Raw genomic sequence first — 24,937 nt, forward strand, 5'->3', positions numbered from 1 at the left:
TCGTGTGGTTTGGTTCCTGCACTTTTCTGATTTGTCCAGTAGCTGATATCAACGTTGATGTTGCTTATGTGCTTTATATATTTGTTCAAATCCTTGTAGTGAATTGTGTTGTTTGTATACTTTAATCTAAAGTTCGGAAATAAGCTCAAATCCGCAACCTCTCCACACTGACAGTAAGTTATACCAAGATTTCATGACGGTATGCTGCTCTTGATTACCTGAAGTAAGAACTGAACTGAAGAGGTAACCCAAGATCATGGAAGACAGTAGACAATGTTTCCAACATAATTTTTTGTTTTTCATACGAAATAAATAAGCTAAGAAACTATAAAATAAAGACATAAAAACTATTTTATAAACATACATTAATATATACTTGCAACACCATTCTAATATCAATATATATTAACTGACTTACTGAATACCCAAACCAAACAATAAATGTATCAAAGTTTCTATTTAAAAAAAAACTCAGTAAAAACGCGCCTATTTTAAGTGTTTCAACAATAAAACTGACAATTTTACGGTTTGTATGCTAATCAAACTTGCATAATTGTTATCATGGGAACGACACGACAATGGCTGAGGATTTTGTTTATCAAACCTAACGCCGAAAAGCAACATGAATAGAAACGAAGCGTTTTGTAACTGTTCAACAACTAGTATGATAGAAATTATTATTGTGTACGTATACTGTGTGAATTTAATTGATATGATTACAAGAACTAAGTTCTATAATTATACGTTCGAATTTATACAGGTGGTGTCTATAAATTTATGGAAAGCTAAAGATTGTGAAGTAAGCGAAACCTATTCAATAATATATAAATTCAAATATCTTGAGTTGCTTGTGAAACTATTCCACGATGCTTTTATAGGACCGAATAAAAGTTTTGTGAAAAAATTTTTCGAAATAATGCAGTTATGACGCCTGTTCGTGACGTGACGCTTTATTAGTAAACACTTGATTCTGATATTTTAATTATTTTGTTTATATTTATACTTTAATGATGATATGTGACTCAATCTTGCCAAGACGAGATCCAGTCCAAACATATGAAGAATGTGTTTCTAATAAAACCACTTTGATGTAAGTAATTTACTTTATTTACTAGATTAATAATACTGTCGATTAAATGAAAGGTTAGGTATCACTTTTTTGTTTACATTGTAATCACAGTATTATCTCTGTATGTATCAAATAACTTTATTCTTATTCTAGTTACCAAATGATAGAATATTATATTTAATATCATGTAATAAGTTTAGTTTTACAAGTGTGCATGAAATTATTTAACTATTTATTGAAATCTTTTAACACTAGAGAATAAAAAGAAAACAGAAAAATATTAAATGAAATATAAAATTTTTAACGAGTGTCAAGAGTGTGGTAAAGAATGCTCATAGTGATTGATCAGCAGATTGAAAATACCATGAAATATTTGATGGTCTGGTGTTATATTTCACCAGGATATGAACTAATAGATACATATGGTTAGTTTGTAATTTTCTCATTACCCAAATGTGTCTGGAAGCAAGTGAATCAAAGGAAATTAAACAGATAACTATAACTATATATAGATGTATATATACTTTTGTCATTTGTGTTGCAGTCACAATATATATATATATATATATATATATATATATATATATATATATATATTATGCAATAGTAATTTCCTATATCCTACAATGACTTAATTATGATAATACTAGCTGACCAGGCGAACTTTGTACCGCGTAACAATCAATGAACGTCGCGTAACCTTTTTGCTAAACTTAATTTAGGATTTTATTAACGTAATAAAATGAATACAATAATTTTTTAAGGTCATTAATTTATTAGGATAATATATATGAAGTAAATAATTACCAATAATAGTACAAAAATCAAGTATTTGGCATGGCTGGAAGGGTTGCACTGGGGTTGATGTTTCCCTTCATTAAAGCACTTTGTGATATACAACATGTTTCGTTTTTTTTCCAAGCGTAAGAACAAATAAAGCACGCCACGTACAATTGACCATTAGAAAAACATACATTTTCTAGATTAATTTAATTGATGGTATACCTATGAAATAAATTATCAATGATGCAAATAAAATTTAACGATATAAAACTGCCAAAACAATGATGTTGAAAGCGTGACGCCGGACGGCACTGATTGATGTCTTATGATTATGATTTGTCTTTCTATCCTATATTGTTATAAACAGTGATCGCTCAGTGGTCGAAATTCGACCACAATTTATTAGATTTATCATGTTTCTCAGACAATAGAGTATAGAGAATAATTTAAAAATATTGTGTTATGCTACTAAAGCTTATTTTAACAATATTTTCAATATAAGATCGGTAATCAGTTAACATATTAAAATATATACAAACTGTCTCATGAACATTGACTAACCTTTTTAAATTTCTTTTAACTAAATCTAATTTCCATTAAGTTTCAATAATCAACTTCGGATCGTTAAATGATGATCTTTCTTTACTTTCATGTTATTAACACGTATATGGAATTATAATTTCGTATATTAGAACAAAGTATATATGGATAAAACAATTTTGAAATTAATATTTGGCTTTAGAATGTATATTAAAACAATTAGGTAATAATATAATTTGTTTACAATTTAGAAACATATATTAAAAGAATGTGTTTACAATAGTTAAATAAACTATTAACTTTTCATTACTTAGGTCTGCAAAATAAATAATCAAAATAATTGATCTTATTGCATTAGTAGTGAAACACCTTATACAATGCTTTAAAATGTTTACAAAATTACTGTTAATAATTCATAATGTCTTCTATTTGTCCTATGTGGCTTAGAACACAATAACTATTAATTTACTTGAAAATATTCTTTTATTTAATGGAACGAAGATACAACTTGTTGAACGGTGACACAAAGCGATACTGAGGGTTCTTATCTATTAGAAAACAGACCATTCCCTCTCACTCGTTCACCATCCAGGTAGTCAAAGCCGGATAGTCTCGGCCGTATTACATAATATATTTAGATTGAATGTTGATTACTGATTGCTGTCCATTCCAAATATTTGTTTCGGTACAATAACACAAACTTATTTTCTTTTTCAGATAACTGAGGAACGGCTGATAAAAAATGTACTGAAGATTTTCCTGCATTGCGGCCATCTTGCGGCCTTGCGGAGTGAAAGGCGGGCAGTAGCTGAAGAGCGGGGGCATACGTTACCCCCCTCGGAAATACACCTCGCCTGTGCTGGCTACTATGCTAGTTGTACATCGTATTCAAACCCTGGTTGCTGTAAGTCACATCCGTATTTCAAAGTCCGCGTCAATGTCGTAATTGTAATGAGTCAGGCGCGCTTCGTTACGTTCGATACCTTGATTTCGTTGCCGCATTCTAATACTAATGATATTAATTAATGTACCGAACAATCTACTAGTGTCCGGAGAATTTTCATATATATGAAGACGATTTGCATTGGTATTGTACTAAGAATGCGTAAGCTGGTCGTTTCACACCATTAAAATTCATATCACGTTTTATAAGGTGTTAGGAATGTACATTATGTCAAAATAGTATCGAGAATTTGTCAGAAAATATATCAGTCGAAAAGGGATATTATTTAGGCTAGTGATCGTCCTGTGGTCTAAATTCGACCACAATTTATTAAGGGAATAGTTTAAAAATCTCATTTAAATTATCTTTCAATAAGCAAGAAAGTATTGATAAATTTAAATGACTACATCACTGAATACTATGACTGTGTATCATAAGTAAGCAATAAATAGAAAGCATTAAATTTAAATAGACATGATCTTTCTTTGTTCATGTTATAAACATAAATATGGATTAACAAATGAGGTAATGCATGTTTGTGTATTAAAACAGAGATTATATGGATAAAACATCTTTGAAATTGATATTTTTTTACAATTCAGAAATGTATATTAAGGGTTAAGTAAAAATACATTGTAAAATATAGAAAGAAATTACGTATTCAATGCCTGAGACTGAAACATGTTATCAATCAATCATAAAACCAATTTGGTTCTATGGGGTGCAAATATAGGGTTACCTAAAACATTAAACACCACTAATCCAACTCAGCCAAAATAAAATTCTAGGATTAATTATCAATGATTATCGCTACGCAACCAACGAAGAGCTGCATTATGGCCTCGAAATTAAATAGATGTACGAAATGAGCCAAGATTTCGCCTAAAAACATGAAATAAGTTTGGTAAACCACTGCAACGTGGAAGCAATACAGCCACTGCATAACACGCAGAAAATCAGAAGATTGACGCGAATCAAACCACACGACCTTGTATAGTTTAAGTAGTTTAGTTTTATTTTAATTTGGGAAATACGTACTGTCCCGCTTTCGCCTTGATTGTCTATAAAGTCCGACAGAACAGTAGAAATAAATTGATTTGTGAATTTAGATTGTTCTAAGCATATCTAGTGCAAGATGTAATTAATTAAAACGACGACCAAATCTTCATTGACCCAAACACCAAAAAAGAAAACATGCAGCCATAACCCACATCTGACAAATATTAGCGAATGCACAATCCCAGTCTATTCTAACTCCAAAAGCTTTCTTGTAACAGTGGACTCTGGTAACTTGAGTTTAATAAAGAGAAAGAAGTAGACCGGACTATATATATATAGCAAGGACGATAGTGTTTTACCATAATTTTGTTTACAATGATATGCTTGTGAAATTATGAGCTGTAGTTATGAAAAATCCAAAAGTTTTCTTTCCATATATCCGTTTTTTCTCTCAATCTTACATAACCAGGCGTAAATATCAGATATGAACTTTTCCAGTGGACACTCTGTATAAATTCGCTGATTTATTACATACAACCCCCAAAAGGAATAAGGAACATTGCCTCTACGTCCGTATACCTTACATTCAAAGTCAAGCTACAATCCATAACCAAAAAAAAGATAAAATGATCGCGTTCGAGACCGCGAATTAAAAACGTCACGAGCCCGAACATCAAGATTTATTTATCGTACTACCAAATAGCGCGCCATAAAAAAGATGTTAAACGCCTATCGGGGTTCCTGATCGGGACCGCGGTAACCCTAGAGCCCCGCTCGGACGAAGAGAAGATCCTCGGCGGCGATAAAGCGGTCTTGGCAAATCTCGCGGTACATTTGCCTACCTTATTAATGAGCCCGATCGTGTCCGAGATAACCTCCTGACTTAATTGTTGCGTATGCGCCTTCTTTGACGTTTCTTAATGTGTAGATTAATGTGGTCGAGAACGCGGCAGTCTTTCGCGGATGATTCGGTTCCCTTTTCGGTCTTTCGACGTTGGAAATGGAACGTATAATCCGTTCAGTCAAACAGAGAACTCACATCATCTAAATTGATGACGTCGAAATGTCGCAATGTTACCGCATCAACTCTGAGTTTTAGTTCGTTTTGCCTTCGACGTAACAAAATTCTGATGTAAATAAAATAATTAAACAAAAATACTGTTATCAAATATAATTTATTTTCACATTATAGTATATCTAATACATATATTATCGACGGACTTGAAACACAATTAACTTTCCAGTTATAAGGGTTTGTAGGTTAAGGCTGTGTTTTATTATAATTATATTAAACTTCTCTATACCACCTATGATTTCTAGGTGCATTTTTTATGTAGTATTGGAGGCCTAATCCATCTATTTAACAATTATATATAACAGGTCAATCGAAAGTCCCCGGCCTACCATAGTAAAATACAATTTTGCTTCAAAATAGGTCTCAGTTTCGGCGATCACCTCTTGATTCGATGAAAATTTTTCCCAGCGAGCATTCGTTTGAGATCTGAAAACAGAAAATAGTCGCTGGTGGCCAGATCTGGAGAATACGGTGGATGAGGAAGTAATTCGGAGCCCAATTCATGGATTTTTGCCATCGTTTTCACTGACATGTAACACGGTACATTGTCTTGGTGAAGCAGCACTTTCTATTTCTTCAAATGCGACCGTTTTTCGGCGATTTCGTCCTTCAAACGGTCCAATAATGCTATGTAATAGTCGCTGTTGATGGTCCTTCCTTATTCAAGGTAGTCAATGAAAATAGTCCAATCGTATCCCAAAATACAGACGCCATAACCTTGCCAGCCGAGTGTTGCGTTTTCCCACGCTTTGGAGCGGGTTCATCGTGTGCAGTTCACTCGGATGACTGTCGATTGGACTTCAGAGTGAAATGATCGAGCCATGTTTCATCTATTGTCACATATCGACGCAAAAACTCGGGTTTATTACGCTTGATCATCTTCAAACACTGTTCCGAATCATCAACTCGTCGTTGTATTTGGCCAAAATAGAGCTCGCGCTTTCTCATACCCAAATATTAGTAAATGATATGATGTACACGTTCAGTTGATATATTTTTGATTCAACTGTATTTGTTCCCTTCAAAAAGTAATATTTCATTAGCACGCTAAATTCCTTTCTATCCATTTTTCTCACAATAACAAAAATTGCTTCACTCAAAATGCTATAATTAACAAACTAATGATCCGACAGCAGTCAAATTTATACACGCATCTTTTGAGGGTTAGGGCTGACTAAAAAACATATGAATTTAATTCTAGTAGCGCCATCTATGTGTCAGGTCGGGGACTTGTCAATTGAACTGTTAGAAGTTATAAGTTTTCGTTTAGTTCTTGTATCCTTCGGTACAGGGTTTCCTTGTAAAGTCATTTTGATATCACTGTATTTCTCCTTAGTGTATTCTGTTACTACCTGTATGTATTTTGTTGTATACATCCTTATTGACAAAACTATATTTAATCACTACATTCTCTCTGATGCATTTGTCATATCTGCAAAACGGTTAGTATTTTTTCTTTCCTCGCACCTTTTAACCAAATACTAATGTGTATTCTGAACAATTACACACATATCTATGCACATAACGCTTTCACACTCTACAAAACAATTTCAATACAATTACAATTTCCTACAGTTATCTTATATTAATTATATACTCATTTTCAAATATATCCACTCTCATCACACTGTCTTGGAAATTGTCAGCATTAAATCATAATTCCATATTCAAAAAGTTTCATTCAAGTGAATAACTAAGATCTTAATTTCTACTCTACCTAACATATCTTCACAATTCCATCATTTGTCGATTTCTTCATCAATGTGGCACATCGAGTTCATCCAAGCCGAAGGTTTTATTGACCATTCCTGTTACCAGCATGAAGAACAATATATCTGCAAAGCATTCTTAATAAATGTTAAGACTAATAAAATCTAATTAATTGTTATTCCAACGTTTACCTTTTTCCATCAACTTTTGTTAACACTATTTTTATCATCATATTGCCATGAATTGCCATTGGGTATTTTGGTCCCATTGGGAAATATGCACGTCTCATCTAAATAGACAAATTGAAATAATAAGTCTTCCTTGATTTTATTATATGGTTTTAAAAATTGTATTCTTTTGTAAGAAAGGTCTGGAAGTTTCATCGATACTTTTCAGACTAACAGTTTCCTCTGAAATAATTATATTAAATTATGTTTATATTTAAAAAACTATTCAATGTTTTTGTACATTTCATATATTTAATCTGTGATAGAGCTAACATGAAGCTGATCTTGTTTTGTCAACTACTTCGTATGCGGACGGTTTCTTTTCGGTGAATTCTAGATTATATTTTTAATTTTTTGAGGTATTTCAGTAATTGTGTCCATAGTAATACACAGTGCAGCTGCAACGCGCTAAAAATATTCTCAATGAAAGCACATTCAACGTTTCTGTCAATTGTTTTTGCGCTTGGGTAGAGTGTTCATCCAATAACTCTTAACCAGTCGCATCTTCAAACTTCGGTCTACCAGTACGTCCTTTGTCTTTCACTTTTGAATTATCGAAACCACGCGCCTCACATGTTTTTTTTGGGTTTTTTCGGATTTTTTCTATCCATTGAATAAGAAAGATTTATGTAAGTTAAATAAAACGACATTTGTGTCAAATCATAACATTGCATACTCTCATATAAATCATAACAGTCTAGCGACATCTGTTAGAAGAGACGGTAATGACTTTCCGGTCCATCTGGTATTTATATCGAAATGTAATACAAATTCTTTGATCCATTGTTTATAAAAGATAGAAAATCGCTATAGTATTTATTATATTCTTACAACAGCTGACAAAAATATTATCGAAATTGTATACATACTTTCTAGACATGTTATTAGGCATTTGTTGCTGGACATTAAGATCCTAGCGTCCTCTGTGAATAAAACACCAAAACTAATCAATTCTATACCAACCCTTTTTCAATAATCAAACGGTTTAGTACTGGTAAATTGGTAATAATCAGTCTTATAGCTTCATAATAGAGTTTTATTACCCACATCTCTGCTATTCTTTTACCAATCCTTAATTAACGTTAATAATTTCTAATTTTCTATTGATATGATGCGTTAATTACATCAATTCTATTATGGCTCCCTCTGAACCCCAAATAACAACGGTTTTAAGCGAAACTTCCCACTGTCAAAGAACTTAATGGATTCGCTCTTTTTAATGAAAACGTGCGTAAACTCTTCTCGAGATAAATGGTTTCATTAAAATGTGCTTTACAAATGACGTGTTAAACTATTAGAAAATCAGTCAATTTAATAGGTTTGCGAGTTATTAATATCGCACGTACGTCAGTATCTCTCATTCAGTAAAACTATAAATTTTTATTGGCTGGAAATAAATATATGTTGGTTTTCCATGGGAATGATTTATATCCTAAAATTGCGTGATTCATTGCCTCGGAAGTTTAGTCAACAAGTTTTTTTTCCTCCCAAAATATGACGCTTAACACTTCAACGCCGCCCGTGTAAGATGTAATGATTTATCCAACGTTTTATAACATAGTTTTTATAGCGATTTTTTTAGAAGTAAATTTCACCGCAGGTTGTTTGATGAAAACGATCAGAAAAATGTTTATTTGTTATTCTTGTTCTTGTTATAATTATTTTCCTTTAAAGAAAAACAAATGATTTACACTCTCCTATAAATAATGTTGGTTTTATATCATTACTAATGCAGAGGGTCTTAGTAACCATGTTATGTCGGATTAAACGTGACGTTATTAGATTCGTCATTTTATTTTCATTGATCATCTTAAACGTGTGATGTACCATGGACAAAATTAACTAAAACTGAATTTCTAACCTTTAACTAATAAAATCTAATTAATTGTTATACCAACGTTTACCTTTTCCATCAACTTTTGTTAACACTATTTTTATTATCATATTGCCATGAGTTGCCATTGTCTCATCTAAATAGACAAATTGAAATAATAAGTCTTCCTTGATTTTATTATATAGTTTTAAAAATTGTATTCTTTTATAAGAAACGTCTTTGAAGTTTCATCGATACTTTTCAGACTAACAGTTTCCTCTGAAATAATTGTATTAAATTATGTTTATATTTAAAAAACTACTCAATGTTTTTGTACATTTCATATATTTAATCTCTGATACAGCTAACATCAAGCTGATCTTGTTTTGTCAACTGCTTCGTATGCGGACGGTTTCTTTTCGGTGAATCCTAGATAATATTTTTAATTTTTTGAGGTATTTCAGTAATTTTGTCCATAGTAATACACAGTGCACCTGCAACGCGCTAAAAATATTCTCAATGAAAGCACATTTAACGTTTCTGCCAATTGTTTTTGAGTTTGGGTAGAGTGTTCATCCAATAACTCTTACAGTTTCGCATCTTCACACTTTTTCGGTCTACCGGTACGTCCTTTGTCTTGCACTTTTGAATTATCGAAGCCACGCACCTGACATGTTTTCTTAAGTTTCTACCAGCGGATTTTTTTAATCCATTGAATAAGAAAGATTTCTTTATATTTTTTTTATATTTTTTTATATTTTTATTGAGTTGTTGGGCAGACTAGTTGTCACCAAATAACATAAAAACATCACTCTATCTTGGTTGGTGGTGCTTTTGTTTAGCAACGCTCTAAACAGCATCAGTCAACATCAGCCAAGAATTACGATTAAATCAAGTACTGTACTTTTTACATAATATAGAAATGTCTTCACTTCAAGTTGTTCATAGTCCAATCAAGTACTTCATATTGTTATAGGTAAAACCTACCGCGAATTTTAACAGTTTAGAAATATCTAGCCAAATTTGTGTAAATGTTCCATCATTTTAAATTTTGTTCGAATTAAAAAAATCCATTTGCGTCACATCCATGGTTTTTTAATAAACTATTCATAAACTAAATTAGAACTTCCAAAAGAAATTGAGGCTGAGGCTGTTAGTTGGGATTAACATAGTATTTTTAGTGGCGGATGTTAATAAAAAATAAGGATTTAATATTTGGTTAGAAACTCCAAAAGATCATCGAAAACAGTCAGTTCATGAAAAAATATTGTCACTTCTTAATGTTGAAGAACCATCAAAACATTTGAAAAATAAAATAGTGAATTATAGTACGATTTTTGTGTTAAGAATGGCCACTTGATATAAGAAATATATCGTTCTTCAGACTACTTCTAGTAATTTACAAGAAACACCGTCTTTGGATATGGATCAATCTAATGCCAGTTTAAATTGGAGTGGAAGCTGACAGAACTTTAGGGGGGCTACAGTTTGCTGTAGTGTATCGGAAAGCAATCGAGTTCAATCTACAATATCTCATTCAATGTTATATTATCAATATTCAATCAATATCTTGACATCAAACCTTACTTATTGCACACTTAAGACATTTTTTTAAAAGTTTATAATTGGAAAAAAACTTTCTGTGCAAACTCTTTGTAAATAGAGATATTTTTGAAATTCTTTAAAAAACCAACACACCAAGAAAATCTTTTTTGACGGGTCAAACTGCCAATAATTTCTAGGTTTTTCTTTTAGCCGATTTAGATATTTTTTTCTGGATAATTTAGAACTAATATATTCTTTGAGATATGGCTTCATGTCATTCCCAGGTACTTTGCATATTAAATAAAATATCGTAAATATCTTTTAGTATACTGTTAGATCATGCATTAAATTATTAAAAATCGTTTACAGAATAAATATGGGTGCTTTTAATATTAAAATATCGAATTTTGTCCTTATATCGTACACCACGTCATATTACCCGACTGCTGGAATCATATATTATGGTGTGGAAATACGACGTTGTACTAAAACATCCAACCAACTAGTAATTCATCGTATCCAAAACAAAGTTCTATGATTAATTACCAATGATTATCGCTACGTACCTAACGAAGAACTGCACGATGACCTCGAAATCAAATGGATATACGAAGTGATCCAAGATTTCGCCTTAAAACGTGAAATAATATTGCCAAGTCACAGCAACATGGAAGCGATACAGCTACTGCACACCACGCAAGAAATCAGGAGATTGAGGCGAACCAAACCACACGAAATTGTTCAGATTATAAGTGTATTCCTAACTTTAGCTTAAGTAGTTTAATTTTATTTTAATTTTCGGAATATATACTGATGTATTAATCCCGTACTCGCTTTGCTTGTGTATTAATACAAGTGCAATAGAAGAATAGTGATAACTTAATTTGTAAATTAATAACGAGTTCTTAAACGTTCTTAACGTTAACTTAAACGAGTTCTAGTGAGCAACAAATCGAAATGTAATAAAAATATTGATACAAATGAGCGTTGACAGACTCTAAAAAAAAGTGTGAATCGTCTCTTGTATATCTTTAAAACATGACACTGCTATTGTATTATTATTATGTTTAATATTAGTAGGAACTTGTAGGGCATTTATATTGTCATTAAAAATTAATTTATTGTTTCTCATAATATTCTCATTTATACGGAAATTGAGTTCGGTTCTCAATATAATCGAAAAGTTACATTTACAGTGCCATTGAGGAGGAATTTTCCCTCAACAAGTGAGAACGGGTGAATTTACAAGAGTTACTAAATTGGTTTACGATAACTAGGCAAGATCTGGATTTGGCGAAGAGAATAGAGGAGAATAAATCATGTTTTACTGACCATAACTTATTGCTCTTCAGATGAGTTATGCCATTTAATTTTGATTCAGTGCAATGAAATATATCTTTATATTGTATGACGTGTTCATAGTTAGCGCTAGTTGAAACTGGGTCCTTGTCCATAAGGTCAAACATTTAGTTTCTCTTAATTCCCTTTTGTCTGGGTATTCAAACAAGAAAATTTTTTCCTGGTGTCATTCCAGAGCAATCTATGCAGATCCACAGACTAATAGAGATGCAAATCAATAGGGGACTCTGGCGCAAAGTTTTGCTTTGTCCAACATCCAGAGGGCGCCATAATGAGCCATTCAACTAATTTGATTGGTCAATTTAAGTCTCCATTATAGGCACCTGTAAGAAAAATATTTTACTGTGAAGACATTTCATTGGCTAATTAGTAATGTTTGGCACGTGACAGACTTGACGTCATGTTTAATTGACCAATTAAATTTTAATAAAAAACTTTTTTTTCTGATATAAATTTATTAAATAAAGTTCAATTAAATATAAATATAATATGTAAAAATAAATAAATATAAATATAATCTGTATACATATATATATATATATATATATATATATATATATATATATATATATATATATATATATATATATAAAGCAAACTTTCAGTTAAAAAAACATAGCTTCTTCAAAAAGAGACATAGCTGAAAGTATAATAAAACAATTTTGTTGGAGTCTGGGCCACGAGATATTGTGTTGCCTCTATAAAATCAGTCTCAATTTATGGGTCTACCGATTTATTCATAATTGTATGTAAACAAAAATCACACTTAATTTCTTTTTTCTTTAAGTTTCACTAAATAACCTGAGATGTACACTACGGTACAACGTAAAACTTTGTTTGCTCTTATAGGAACATCTGGAGCTGAAGTTATAGAGTCAAATAATTAACGGTAAGAATGAACAGAAAGGGTTATAATGGCTAAATTAATGCAAACTTTACCACTACCTTCTGGAGTTTGTTCAAATGCCGATGACACTTGCTTGTAGCACCCTGGTTGTGGGTCTAGAACGATGGAAATAAGCACTACAAATATAGTAAGACATTTTAGTAATTAATGGTAACAATTATGAACTTAAATTTGACTGACTACTTCAATTTACCTTCTATATCATTTTGATTTTGATCCACTTCCACTTGTACATATTCTGGGCTCGTGGTATTATTTTTACCTTCACTAAATTATTCATAAGTACTTAAAGGAAAATTTAAATGTATCACAAAATGTCTATGACACACGCCGTAACGATCATAACTACCGACTTGTATATACCAATAAAATTAAATAATAATTTAATATATAAACGTTATAAAAAGCTAACAACACTCTTCTCTATATAAGGTACATAGAATATGGCGTACAAAAAGATAAACAAACCATAGAACGAAGCGAACCAATCACATCCCATCGCGGCTCTTAGCACAGCGAATAAAACAAGTAACATGTTAAAAGTAGCGACATCTACATGTTGGACGTCGCGAAACAATTCCCCAAATTTTTCTATAAAGTTAAATCTCTATTTCTCTATGTGCAGAAAAGCCATTTACCAGACCCTTGTTTCAAGAGCCATTCAAGTGAGTTACAAGTATGAAACAGCTCAGCAAAGAAAAATTGTAGTTTGTTCCGGAAGACTAAAGGTTAGGCAAGTGGATTCATCTCGAATAGCCTCAAGAAGACGTATGTTTAAAGGCCTGAACTTTGAAAATGTGCAAAATATCTCTTTTTTGTTAATTTCTGAATCTGAATACGTCCTTACATAATTTCTCTCTCTCACGTATTGTGAATAAAATGATAAATATTCTTATTCAATCATAAATAAGTCTTCAAACTGGATACTTTCTATTTTCTTGAGAAGCTGTAGATCTTAATTATAGCTATTTACATAACACAATGAATCTTCTGGCCAGATTTTGAAACGTCCTTTTCGGACAAAACAATTATTTATCTCGCGATTAAATATTTTCACTTCTCCGATGACACTGAACGTTTGGGTTTTAGGTATGGATTACCGGGCTCTTGCTAAATTCTATTGCTTTATCTCGTGCTTGTTTATGGCATAGTTTAATTTAATGTATGTATATATAATATCGAGTGTAACTTTCACGCCTACCGATCAAAAATATAGTACATAAAAATAGGTTAATTCTTTGACACGAACACGATGTTTTGTGTATTTTAAATCTCACGCTTGTGAAAGTTTAAGGAAATATATAATGGGCAAAGTAATATTCATTTGCTGTTATGCTTGTTTTTTCTTACTAGGACCACGGTTTTAGAGCTTGTAAAAAATGAATGTGTTGTTATAAAATGTGGCGTTTTATATTGATATTATCAATCATTATTTTTATACCAAACAACATTTTACTGCTAGTGCTGCTATACTAGGTTTTCTAATAATCATTGAGATTCGTTTTTTATTTAAAATATACCTAAATATTATTCATTATATTACCCCTAGATAAAAATACGCTCCAGAAAACGTTAATTCTATATTTATTGAATTGTCTCCTTAATATTGATCATATAATCATCAACCAATACGCTTTTGTTAGTACAGCTGGACTTTATACATTCTTCACTAAATCTTGCCACAGTTGGCTATCGGCTGATCTGGACTCGGACAAGGTTAATCTCGTATTCTTTGAGATCGTTTTGTTAATCCATGTGTTAAAAAATAGCTCCTAAACTATTTTTTTTATCCCGAAGGTAATTATGAAGCAGAAATTTTACAAATTCGTTTACCATTCATTCGACAGACATGCACAAACTATTATAATCTGCGTCTTTGCGATATGTCCAGTCATCTACATGTACTAGCGGTTCTCCACCTCTTGATCTTACGTTACTTCTCCTTATTTTATTCTATATTCTATGCGCGTAATTAAAAGTGTAATCAATGGAGCATTTCCCTTTTTACTCCTTTAGGTAATGTATACTATTTCATTTAATTAAACCAATTCTACATTAAACTGAGGTCAGTATCGTTTTCAAGAGTTTTTGGTGTCTAATTATTTTTATTAAAGACTCATATTTTAACAGAATAAATTTATTTAAAAACACTTTACTAATACATAAAGAAGGTATGGAACAGACAAAGGACTCGACTTTTACTTTATTTTACAAGTCCTCTGGGATTCTCCTATATCCCATTATATTATTACATGATTATTTCAATAATTTAACTCTATTGATGAATCAAACGCTTATTGAAAATTGAAAATTAACTATTATCATTCAACTTTATTTTATACTCTGTGTGTCTTTTCTCTTATTTGTTTTAGAATATATATATATATATATATATATATATATATATATATATATATATATATATATATATATATATATATATATTTAACCGACTTCGTGCCTTTGAAATTTGAGCATTTCCCTCGATTTACCCCCCTCAACTCAACAGATCATGATTTGGTTCCAGTGGGACCACCACGTTAATGTATATATATATATATATATATATACATATATATATATATATATATATACATATATATATATATATATACATTACATATATATATATATATATATATATATATATATATATATATATATATATATATATATATATATATATATATATATATATATATATATATATATATATATATATGTATAAATCCTCACATAGTATACATTACATAAACTAAACTATTGAAAGTATCTCCTTTTATTTAGAAACAACGAAAAAACCGCTTGACCGAAATATTCCCGTGACGTCAGAGAATTATAAAGAAAAACGTTTTATTTTTTTCCGAAGCCGCAGCACGTTCGGCATTCCGTTGACGATTTATTAAGAATCGAGTACGATTGGAATTTGATTAATTTTACGGCCGCAAATTGCCGCTAGAAAACAATCGTAAATAAGGAATAATATCTGGAAGGCGATGAAAATGTTCCAGTTAATACAATGGAATGTTTGCTTTATGGCGTGTCGACGAGATAGATCGATCTCGTCGAGAGGATAATGATTTTTTAATTATCTGTCGATTAGAGATTTCTTTTTTTTTTTCGATTGGTTGCCTGTAAATGGTATTAATTCATTTCGTTTTACTACAATATTGGACAAACTGTGAGGATATATAAAAAGTAGTGTAGGGCACAATTGATACAATCGGAGAAATGTTACGGTTAATGTTTGAAAAACAAACTGAATGACTTTTACACTGAACGACTTCCGAGTTTCCGTCACATCAGCTTATTAGTAACATTATACCCAAATATCTGATTATTTTAGATAAAAAATATGTGAAAACTTTGGACGTACCTTTGAAATTTGAGCATTTCCCTCGATTTACCCCCCTCACCTCACCAGATCATGATTTGCTTCCAGTGGGACCACCTATATGGAATATATATACGTTGGGAAATATCGAGTGAAAAGTCCCAGTCGAAACAGTCGATAGTACATAGATACAGAGACGGAGATGTACATTCCTTCATGTACTAAGTTTAAAAAAGATAAGGAAGAAAATCATTACTGAATACTATTAACATGCAATTAATAATTTCATTTTAAATGATGTAGAATTACTTTTATATTTGAATGTTCTGTGGATCTGTAATAAGGAATGGAATTTTTCTATGGAATAATACCCCACAAATATTTTATCGTATTTTAATATGTTAATTGATATTTTCAAATAATATACTACAATAAATATAGACAATACAATAAAATTTAAACAGAACCTAAAATCTAAAGATGTACAATAACCATAAATATTAAATAAAAATTAAACATATAATTACAGAAAAAAAACTAATTCATAACATAATTAAAAATGATCGCACAATAACTACTAGAGTTTTTTTAAATAAAGTAACAAAAACAAAGTTTTAACAAAAATCGAGAGAGTAATCCAAATAGTATTGCCATAAAAACAGTCAAAAGTACTTTACTATTTATCATTCGCAGTTTAATATTTTTACCCTATTACATTAACAATCTTGCAAAATATCCTTTCAAAATGCTGCTCTATTAATATGCCATATATTGTTATTTACAACCACAATGTACCAAAAATATCACAAAACTATATATATATATATATATATATATATATATTACATATAAATCTACGTAAGCATAAATTGGGTACATGTTTGTCAAGGTCACGGCTAGGACGACAGAGCCAGAACGTTAAAAATCAGTCGAATGAAACTAGTAGAACTAAAAATAGTAACTAAAAGTACAGGACTGAAACAGTCGATAGTCATTTTCTATTTTTTAATTTCTTCTGCAAGCGCGTACCCCATCAATGATAAAAGGTGGCAGTTTGATGGAATTAGGTCCGGAGAATTCGACGTATGTGATAAAACTTTCTATCCAAGTGATTTCAAAACTTCTTTAACTGGTTTTGCTGTATGAGATGACTCACTGGCATATTGCACAATCGTATTATCATGTTTTTGAGCGTATTATATACTAATTACTTTTATTATATTAAGTCATTGTTACTTTCCAAATATTACAATACGATTAAATATATTTGGGATCATTAATATATTCTATTACATTTTTCACCCTTCCACTTGCCTATTCAAAATTATTTATAATGAACTAATCTAAACAGCACAAATAATTAGATAATTATTTCCGTCCTTTCCTCTCTCAAATATTAGTACGCCAAGGAATTACGTACATCTCCGTTTGTTATTACGAATAAAAAAACCCAGGAAGCCTTGCATTTGACTGAAATACTAATTACTATTTTCAGTTGCTAGTTTTGAGACTATCGACTGTTTCGATTTTCAGTCGATAGTTCCCAACTCTAAGGAAAACCAATTTTTAGTTAAAACTGATATACGAAAATGGTTTTGCCTCCTAAGAACCGTCTGATTTTTTACTATGAAATATTACATTTAGATCTTAAATTCAAATGTAAAAAATAGGATTTTATCAAGTTGAGCACTTTTCCCCCAAATTTTATTTAACTGTAAATATATTATGTTAACACATATTTGATGGAATGTTTTTGTTTCAGTTGCTCGGGTTAGCCGCCGTGTTTCAACTAGTCAGAAACGAAGATCATTTCGATCAGGCCTTGATTTATGGTGAGAGAACCAAAAGAAGTCTTCATAAAAATAGACACGAACGACACCACAAGTAAGAAATTAGTTTATATTATTTATTTTATTAGATGATTACTAACTACATAGGATTTCAATTTGGTTATGAAAATTTTGCAAATTTTCCTAATACATCATCATGTTCAACATCGATTAATTATAGGGTGTATATGGCTCTAACTTTAACGCTGTATTTAGAGAATTTCAAGGTATATAACAGGTCAATTGAAAAGTCCTCGGCCTACCATAGTAAAACATTTTTTTTTGGCAAAGTTAGTTTTTTTTTAATAATTCCCTTCAAGAGTGATACACTGGTTATAGCGACTCTCCAACTTTTTGATAATATTTTTATAGTACGGTTTGTTATTTGCTTCAAAATAGGCCTCAGTTTCGGCGATCACCTGTTCATTCGACTAAAATTTCTTCCCAGTGAGCATCCTTTTGAGATCTGATAACAGGAAATAATCACGGGAGGCCAGATCTGGAGAATACGGCGGGTGAGGAAGCAATTCGAAGACCAATTCATGGATTTTTACCATCGTTTTCACTGACTTGCGACACGGTACTTTGTCTTGGTAATGCAGCACTTTCTTTTTCTTCAGATGCTGCCGTTTTTCGGAGATTTCGTCCTTCAAACGATCCAATAACGCTATGTAATAGTCGCTGTTAATGATCCTTCCATTTTCAAGGTAGTTAAAAAAAATTGTTCCATGCGTATCCCAAAATACAGACGCCATAACCTTGCCAGCCGACTACTGCGTTTTCCCACGCTTTGGAGCAGGTTCATCGTATGCAGTCCACTCGGATGACTTTGGACTTCGGTCGATTGGACTTCGGAGTGAAATGATAGAGTAATGTTTCATCCATTGCCACATACCGACGCAAAAGCTCAGGTTTATTACGCTTGATCATCTTCAAATACTGTTCCGAATAATCAACTCTTCGGCCAAAAGTGAGCTCAGACTACACCCACTTTGCACAGAGCTTTCTCATACCCAAATATTCGTGAATGATATGATGTACACGTTCAATTGATATCTTTAGAGTGTCTGCTATTTCATTCAATTTCAATTTGCGGTCATTCAAAATCATTTTGTGGATTTTTTTAATGTTTTCGTCAGTAACAACCTCTTTTGGGCGTCCACTGCGTTCATCGTCTTCGGTATTCATTTCAATACGTCTAAACTTAGCATACCAATCCTTGATGGTTGATTTTCCTGGAGCAGTATCCGGAAACTGGACATCAAGTCAAGTTTTTGCTTCAACTGTATTTTTTCCCCTCAAAAAACAATATTTTATCAACACGCGAAATTCCTTTTTATCCATTTTTTTTCACAGTTACATCCATCCGCCAGCTGTCAAATTTATACACGCTTCTTTTGAGGGTTAGGGCTAACTAAAAAACACATGGATTTAATTCTAGTAGCGCCATCTATGTGTCATGCCGGGGACTTTTCAATTGAACTGTTATATCATTTAATAATAGATCCACTTAAAAACTTAATAGAAAATAAATTAGAAATCGAACATTTTTCAAGCAATTTGACCGGCAGATTGAGCTGGATAGCTTAGTGAATTTCGAAGTCATTCTGCACTAAAAATCTTATTACAGAACAAATATCAAACTACAAGGTTTTTCAAAAAATATCGTGAATTCCTGGAAATGTGTTAAAAGAAGACTTTTCTACAATAACTGAAACGGACTTTACAAGATCTACGTAGGTTTGGATCTACATATAGTCCCCCAATAAAAGACTTAGTGTATGTCATGAATGACGTCGAATATACTACCAACTACCCTCTGTAAAATTGTGAAGTTCGTTTTAAACTGATAGCAGACTTTACCTTTTCATTTTATCCTAGTTAAACAGCGATAGAATGCATCGAAACATGTGACCGCATTAGCACATAATACTCTACTGTATCTATACTGCTGGGATATCAGCAACAATAAAAGAAACAGCACTTGGAATATTTACCGACGACACAGTTATCATGACAAAAGATATATATCTTCCTAAGGCTGTAGAAAAAAGTACAAGTAGCAGTCAACGAGATCTACAAATGGACTAGATACTAGAAAATAGAGCCCAATAGCTCCAAATGGTAATTTTGCGTTGCGGGGTAATGACAAAAACTAATCAGTTAAGTACTTCGGTATACATCTCGATGGTAGGTTAAATTTGAAACATGTTGTTAAACAAAAACAGAGCTGATTAGACTCAAAGTAAAGCAACTGTACTGGTTAGTCGGAAGATACTCTCAACTTGACATAAAATCAAAGAGATTGGTTTATCAGTCAAATATAAAGCCAATTCGGACCTATGGGGTGCAAATATGAGAAAAACATCAAATCAACTAGTAATCTAAAACACCCAAAACAACTTATGACGTCAGCACGTTACAATTTTTCCGCATCAAATTGCACATTTTTCGGTTAATAACCTCTAATTTATGTCTCTAATCTCTAATTTAAAACAAATTTTATTTAATTGTTATAAAAATTAATGAAGGAGTTATTTGATTTTTTTTAATTAACCAAAATATTAAAATATGAATTCCTTTTATTGCAGAGTACCTAAAACTAAAAACTCACAACAATTTTACACGGCTAGAAATTTTGCAAAATTAATCGTAACCATTTCTATCCGCAACTGGCCTTCCGAGAACTCACGATCATCCCCCAAGGATGTCTAACCCATTCTTTGTTTCTAGTACATCCGCTGCTAACGAATACCAAAATTTCCTCGGCAGATATCCCTATTCGCATTCGAACAAACTGAAGTTTGAACCCGGCAAAATGCTTCTACCCAGACAGAATCGACAGCTGTTGGAACACGATTTCGGACTGATGGACATGAAGGGTCTCGGAGTGGATTGCTGTCCGTCGGTGCTGGAGATGATCGAACCGGACGGTGGGAAAAACGGCAAAGATATTTATGTGGAATTGTGGAAGAGTAAAGACCACAAACAAAGGTAGGCAACTTAACAAACACGTACATGATATTTTGAGAATACAAAAAATATATGTAATGTATGATTGGTTATCTATATCATGCGATCGAAAAATCTATTAAAATATTAATAAAAGTTTAGTATATAGAGAAGAATATAATATATCCTAGATGTGACAATATCAACAAAATTAACAGGATAGGGTAGTTTTCAAAGCTCACATAATGACAGAGAATGTAAAAAGTTTAACAATCTTTGGCATGATCTTTCATAATAGTTCTTAAAAAACATGATAGGTAAGCATGTACATTCGATAAGAATATATAGGAAATGTATAAATACTAACTGTTGTAGAAAATTTTGTATATGTTTGGAGTATACAAAGTACATAGATGCTGCTAGATGAAAGATATAGAGTAAGTTACAGGATAACAATCCACACATACAAACTCATAGATAGTATGAAAAAAACAAATATAAAGAAATGTCAATTATATGAGATCAATGTTGTTAGTTTGATGTTGAAATATACTATATATGATATCTGTTATTATTTCTTTTAAATTAACTGCTTTCAATTCCACTGTTAAAATATTTTATTTATATTACTTGAAATTATTCTGTGAAGAAAATTAAATTCAACAGGTTATCCCAAAATCTTAATAGTAAACAAAATAATAATCATAAATTAATTGTCAACACATTATATTTCGAAGGAAACAAATTTAACTATACTTCTCAATAATAATAAATAGCAAACTAAACTGAAATGTTACTGTGCGTGTTAGCCAATTAACCAATCATATACTATGTCTTGTTTTCTTTCTTGTAGTCTAATTTCGTCATCCTATCATGGTATTTTTACAGGTTCTACGAGTTATCTTGTCATCAAGATGTCCTCAATAAGCCATGTAGATTTATGGATAAAAAATTACACAATCAGTCGAGGTAATAAAGGCGATGGCGAACGACAAGCAAAGGCATAACTTTTGTTCCTTTTTCAGGTGTATCCAAATGTACAGTTACACCTACGCTTTAGTCAAAGATACTCAGGATAATCGGAACAAGAAGTTCCCGACGTTTCCAGGTGAGGGATCCGGTAACAGCACCTACACGTTAGATTACATAAGCATCAGGAGCGGATGCAGTTGCGTGGTGATGCCGAACACAAACGCGCGGACAACGCGGAAAAAGAAGAAACACAAACGAAGAGACGACTAATGGCACACGTACCTGTCGAGCCATTAATTCTTAGAGCCAGTTTCACGGGCAGGGCTTCGGCTGGGGAGCGTTCGACACGCAGAATTTTATTTGATATTCGATTATTTTTTGTGTTGTGACCCAGTTTTCGGTCCCTGATACTTCACTTAAGGTTAAGCGGGTAGATACTGTAATTTTATATTATTTTTGTACCAAAGGCAATTAAGTGTGTTGTAAATTGATTCTTTTACATGTCAGAACGCGGTGAGTTTAGTAAGTGTTGAGAAAACGGGACGCGGATTCCTTTTTCTCTCCAACGACTGCGCGAAACCTGTTCTGATCGATCCTTGTTTTAGTTTTAAGGAGTGAGAATTTCTGTAGGATGTTTGATGCGATTATTTTATCGACGAATATCGATACAACATTCCATTTTTTTGTATGAGTGTTCCTTGTGCTCGTATATTACGAGAGTATTATTAATTGACACTATATTATTTCCCCATTAGTCAGATTAGTATTCACTGTATCTAAACCCCCTCCCCTCCAGTTAGAAAAACAACGATGTTTTTTTTTCGTAATAATTCTCTCAACGTCTACTGATTTGACTAAATCATAACAACAATGTTTCTAGTCTTGTTTTCATCATAACTAGAAATATATGAACAATGTATTTAAAATATAAGACGACCTTGCACGCTAATGGAATTTGACCAATGATATTAACTTATTTAAAATCAATGTTATGTACATTCGAATAGGTGCATTAAAGCATCGTCATCAACTATTATATTATTCGAGTGCACACAACTGAAATTATCTGTAAAAAAACAACTAGTAAGCAGTATTGATAAAACAAAATGCATTTTATATTATCATGCGACGTATATACAAGCATATTTGGAATAAATTTCGTGAAACAAAAGCTTAACGTGCCCGGAAAAGCCAACGCCGACTATATATTTTTGTCATATAAAGCTTTTTACCATATTAATGGATAGATACAAATACGACTGTAAAGAACAAACATTTTACTGTTAAATATGGTTTAACTAACATAAAAAATAACGCTTCTATAATTAGACTGATTAATATTAATACACGTCCTCAAAATTATCTAGAGCATCCCCAATTACAGTGCTCTAAATAATTTTTTTAACGAATCTTGAACGATAGTTTACTAAAAACAATAAAATAGGACTATATATTTAAATATAATTTTTAATAATGTTACCTTAATTGTAATTTATCTTGTTTATATCGTTTCTCGGATATAAGTAAGGATTATTATTATTATTAACAAAGCTATTTAAACACGATGCTTATTAATTTCGTGCAATATCTATTTATTTATATTAATTTTAACACACACTTTTGTATGCATCCTAGAAATTTATTTATTTTTGTATAATTGTTTAATTTTCTTATTATTAATATATTTGTTTCTATAGGTTTGTTTTGAGTTCTTCTGAAATTGCTTTCTCACCAGTATTTATCTGTAGACATTTTTACTTTTTATATTTATTTTTGTCTCTCTCTCTCTCTGTAAAAATGTTAATGTATGCTATGTGAAAACTTCTATACAAAATGTTAATTAAATAAAATGATAAAAAATAAAATGTAATAAATTGATAAGGTGGCTGTTTTCTTGTTTACCTAATAATTATAGATTTAGGAAAGAACATACATTTATAACACACTTGTACATGATATTATGGCGAAGGTGCTATAGAATATAAAAATATTACTAATTAAAAGTTAAGAATATTAAAACAAAATGAAATATTATTATATATAACATTTTATAAGCGTACGCTCACTTATGCTGAACATACTATACATTTTTTGACAGTACTTATATTGCTAAAAATTTGCCTAAATGTTTTAAGTCACATTAAATTATTATTAAAATATTCTCCAATAACAATATAAAATTATATAGTCATATTTCAGAGGGAAGATTTAATACAAAAATCATAACAAAAATTTAAACGTTATTGGAAGTATTAACAGAAATATGATGCAACACTAATGATAATATAACGAAGGTAAATTTACTAACAAGAAGAAAATAAAAACCACAATTTTCTAAAATAATTAAAATTGAATCATAAAGTATAGCAATACAAAAACATTTTTTTAAATACAATTGTACAATTTTGACTAATTTATCGACAATAGGTATATAACTAAATAACTACAATTAACACTACAGTAGTTGTATATTGTGTTGCCTATAAAATATGTAATAAAATTAAAAATGTATCTTTATTATATATATATATATATATATATATATATATATATATATATATATATATATATATATATATATATATATATATATATATATATATATATATATATATATATATATATATATATATATATATATATATATATATATAATAAAGAATTATTTCCTTATGATAATTGATTAAATTAATTTTTCATATAATATTCCTAATAAAAGTGAAACAAACTTTAACAATATTAACTGAAGTGGACTGCATAATATTTACTGATAATATGGCGAATGAACTAAAATTTTGTATAAAATATCAACATTAATAATTAAACTTATCATAAAAATGTTCACAAACAATTAATTAAAATATGGTTATAAGTTTGTTG

General features: G+C 31.0%; 1 protein-coding gene and 1 long non-coding RNA gene across 6 annotated transcripts in view; both read left to right on the forward strand.

Moving 5' to 3' along the window:
* LOC143190780 (uncharacterized) overlaps positions 1-23,934 on the forward strand; it is a 304,709-nt gene extending 280,775 nt beyond the window's left edge. For 2 of the 5 annotated variants that reach the window (XM_076395341.1, XM_076395340.1), the window contains 5 exons: positions 3,110-3,296; positions 18,067-18,188; positions 20,867-21,127; positions 21,974-22,054; positions 22,111-23,934. In XM_076395341.1, coding sequence (XP_076251456.1) covers positions 3,261-3,296; positions 18,067-18,188; positions 20,867-21,127; positions 21,974-22,054; positions 22,111-22,327 — 717 coding nt within the window. In that variant the 5' untranslated portion in view covers positions 3,110-3,260 and the 3' untranslated portion in view covers positions 22,328-23,934. Of the gene's footprint in view, positions 1-760; positions 1,091-3,109; positions 3,297-18,066; positions 18,189-20,866; positions 21,128-21,973; positions 22,055-22,110 lie in introns of all 5 variants that reach the window. The other 3 variants (XM_076395342.1, XM_076395344.1, XM_076395343.1) reach the window with 3 other exon arrangements.
* Positions 21,276-21,651, forward strand: LOC143190781 (uncharacterized). Its single transcript, XR_013004337.1, has 2 exons — positions 21,276-21,402; positions 21,461-21,651. It is a non-coding gene; the product is annotated as an uncharacterized LOC143190781 (long non-coding RNA).
* Positions 23,935-24,937: the final 1,003 nt, after the last annotated feature.

This window comes from Rhynchophorus ferrugineus, unplaced genomic scaffold (genome assembly GCF_030347505.1).
Source record: "Rhynchophorus ferrugineus isolate W39M unplaced genomic scaffold, kcgeb_rfMv2 rfM2, whole genome shotgun sequence".
Taxonomy (NCBI): domain Eukaryota; kingdom Metazoa; phylum Arthropoda; class Insecta; order Coleoptera; family Curculionidae; genus Rhynchophorus; species Rhynchophorus ferrugineus.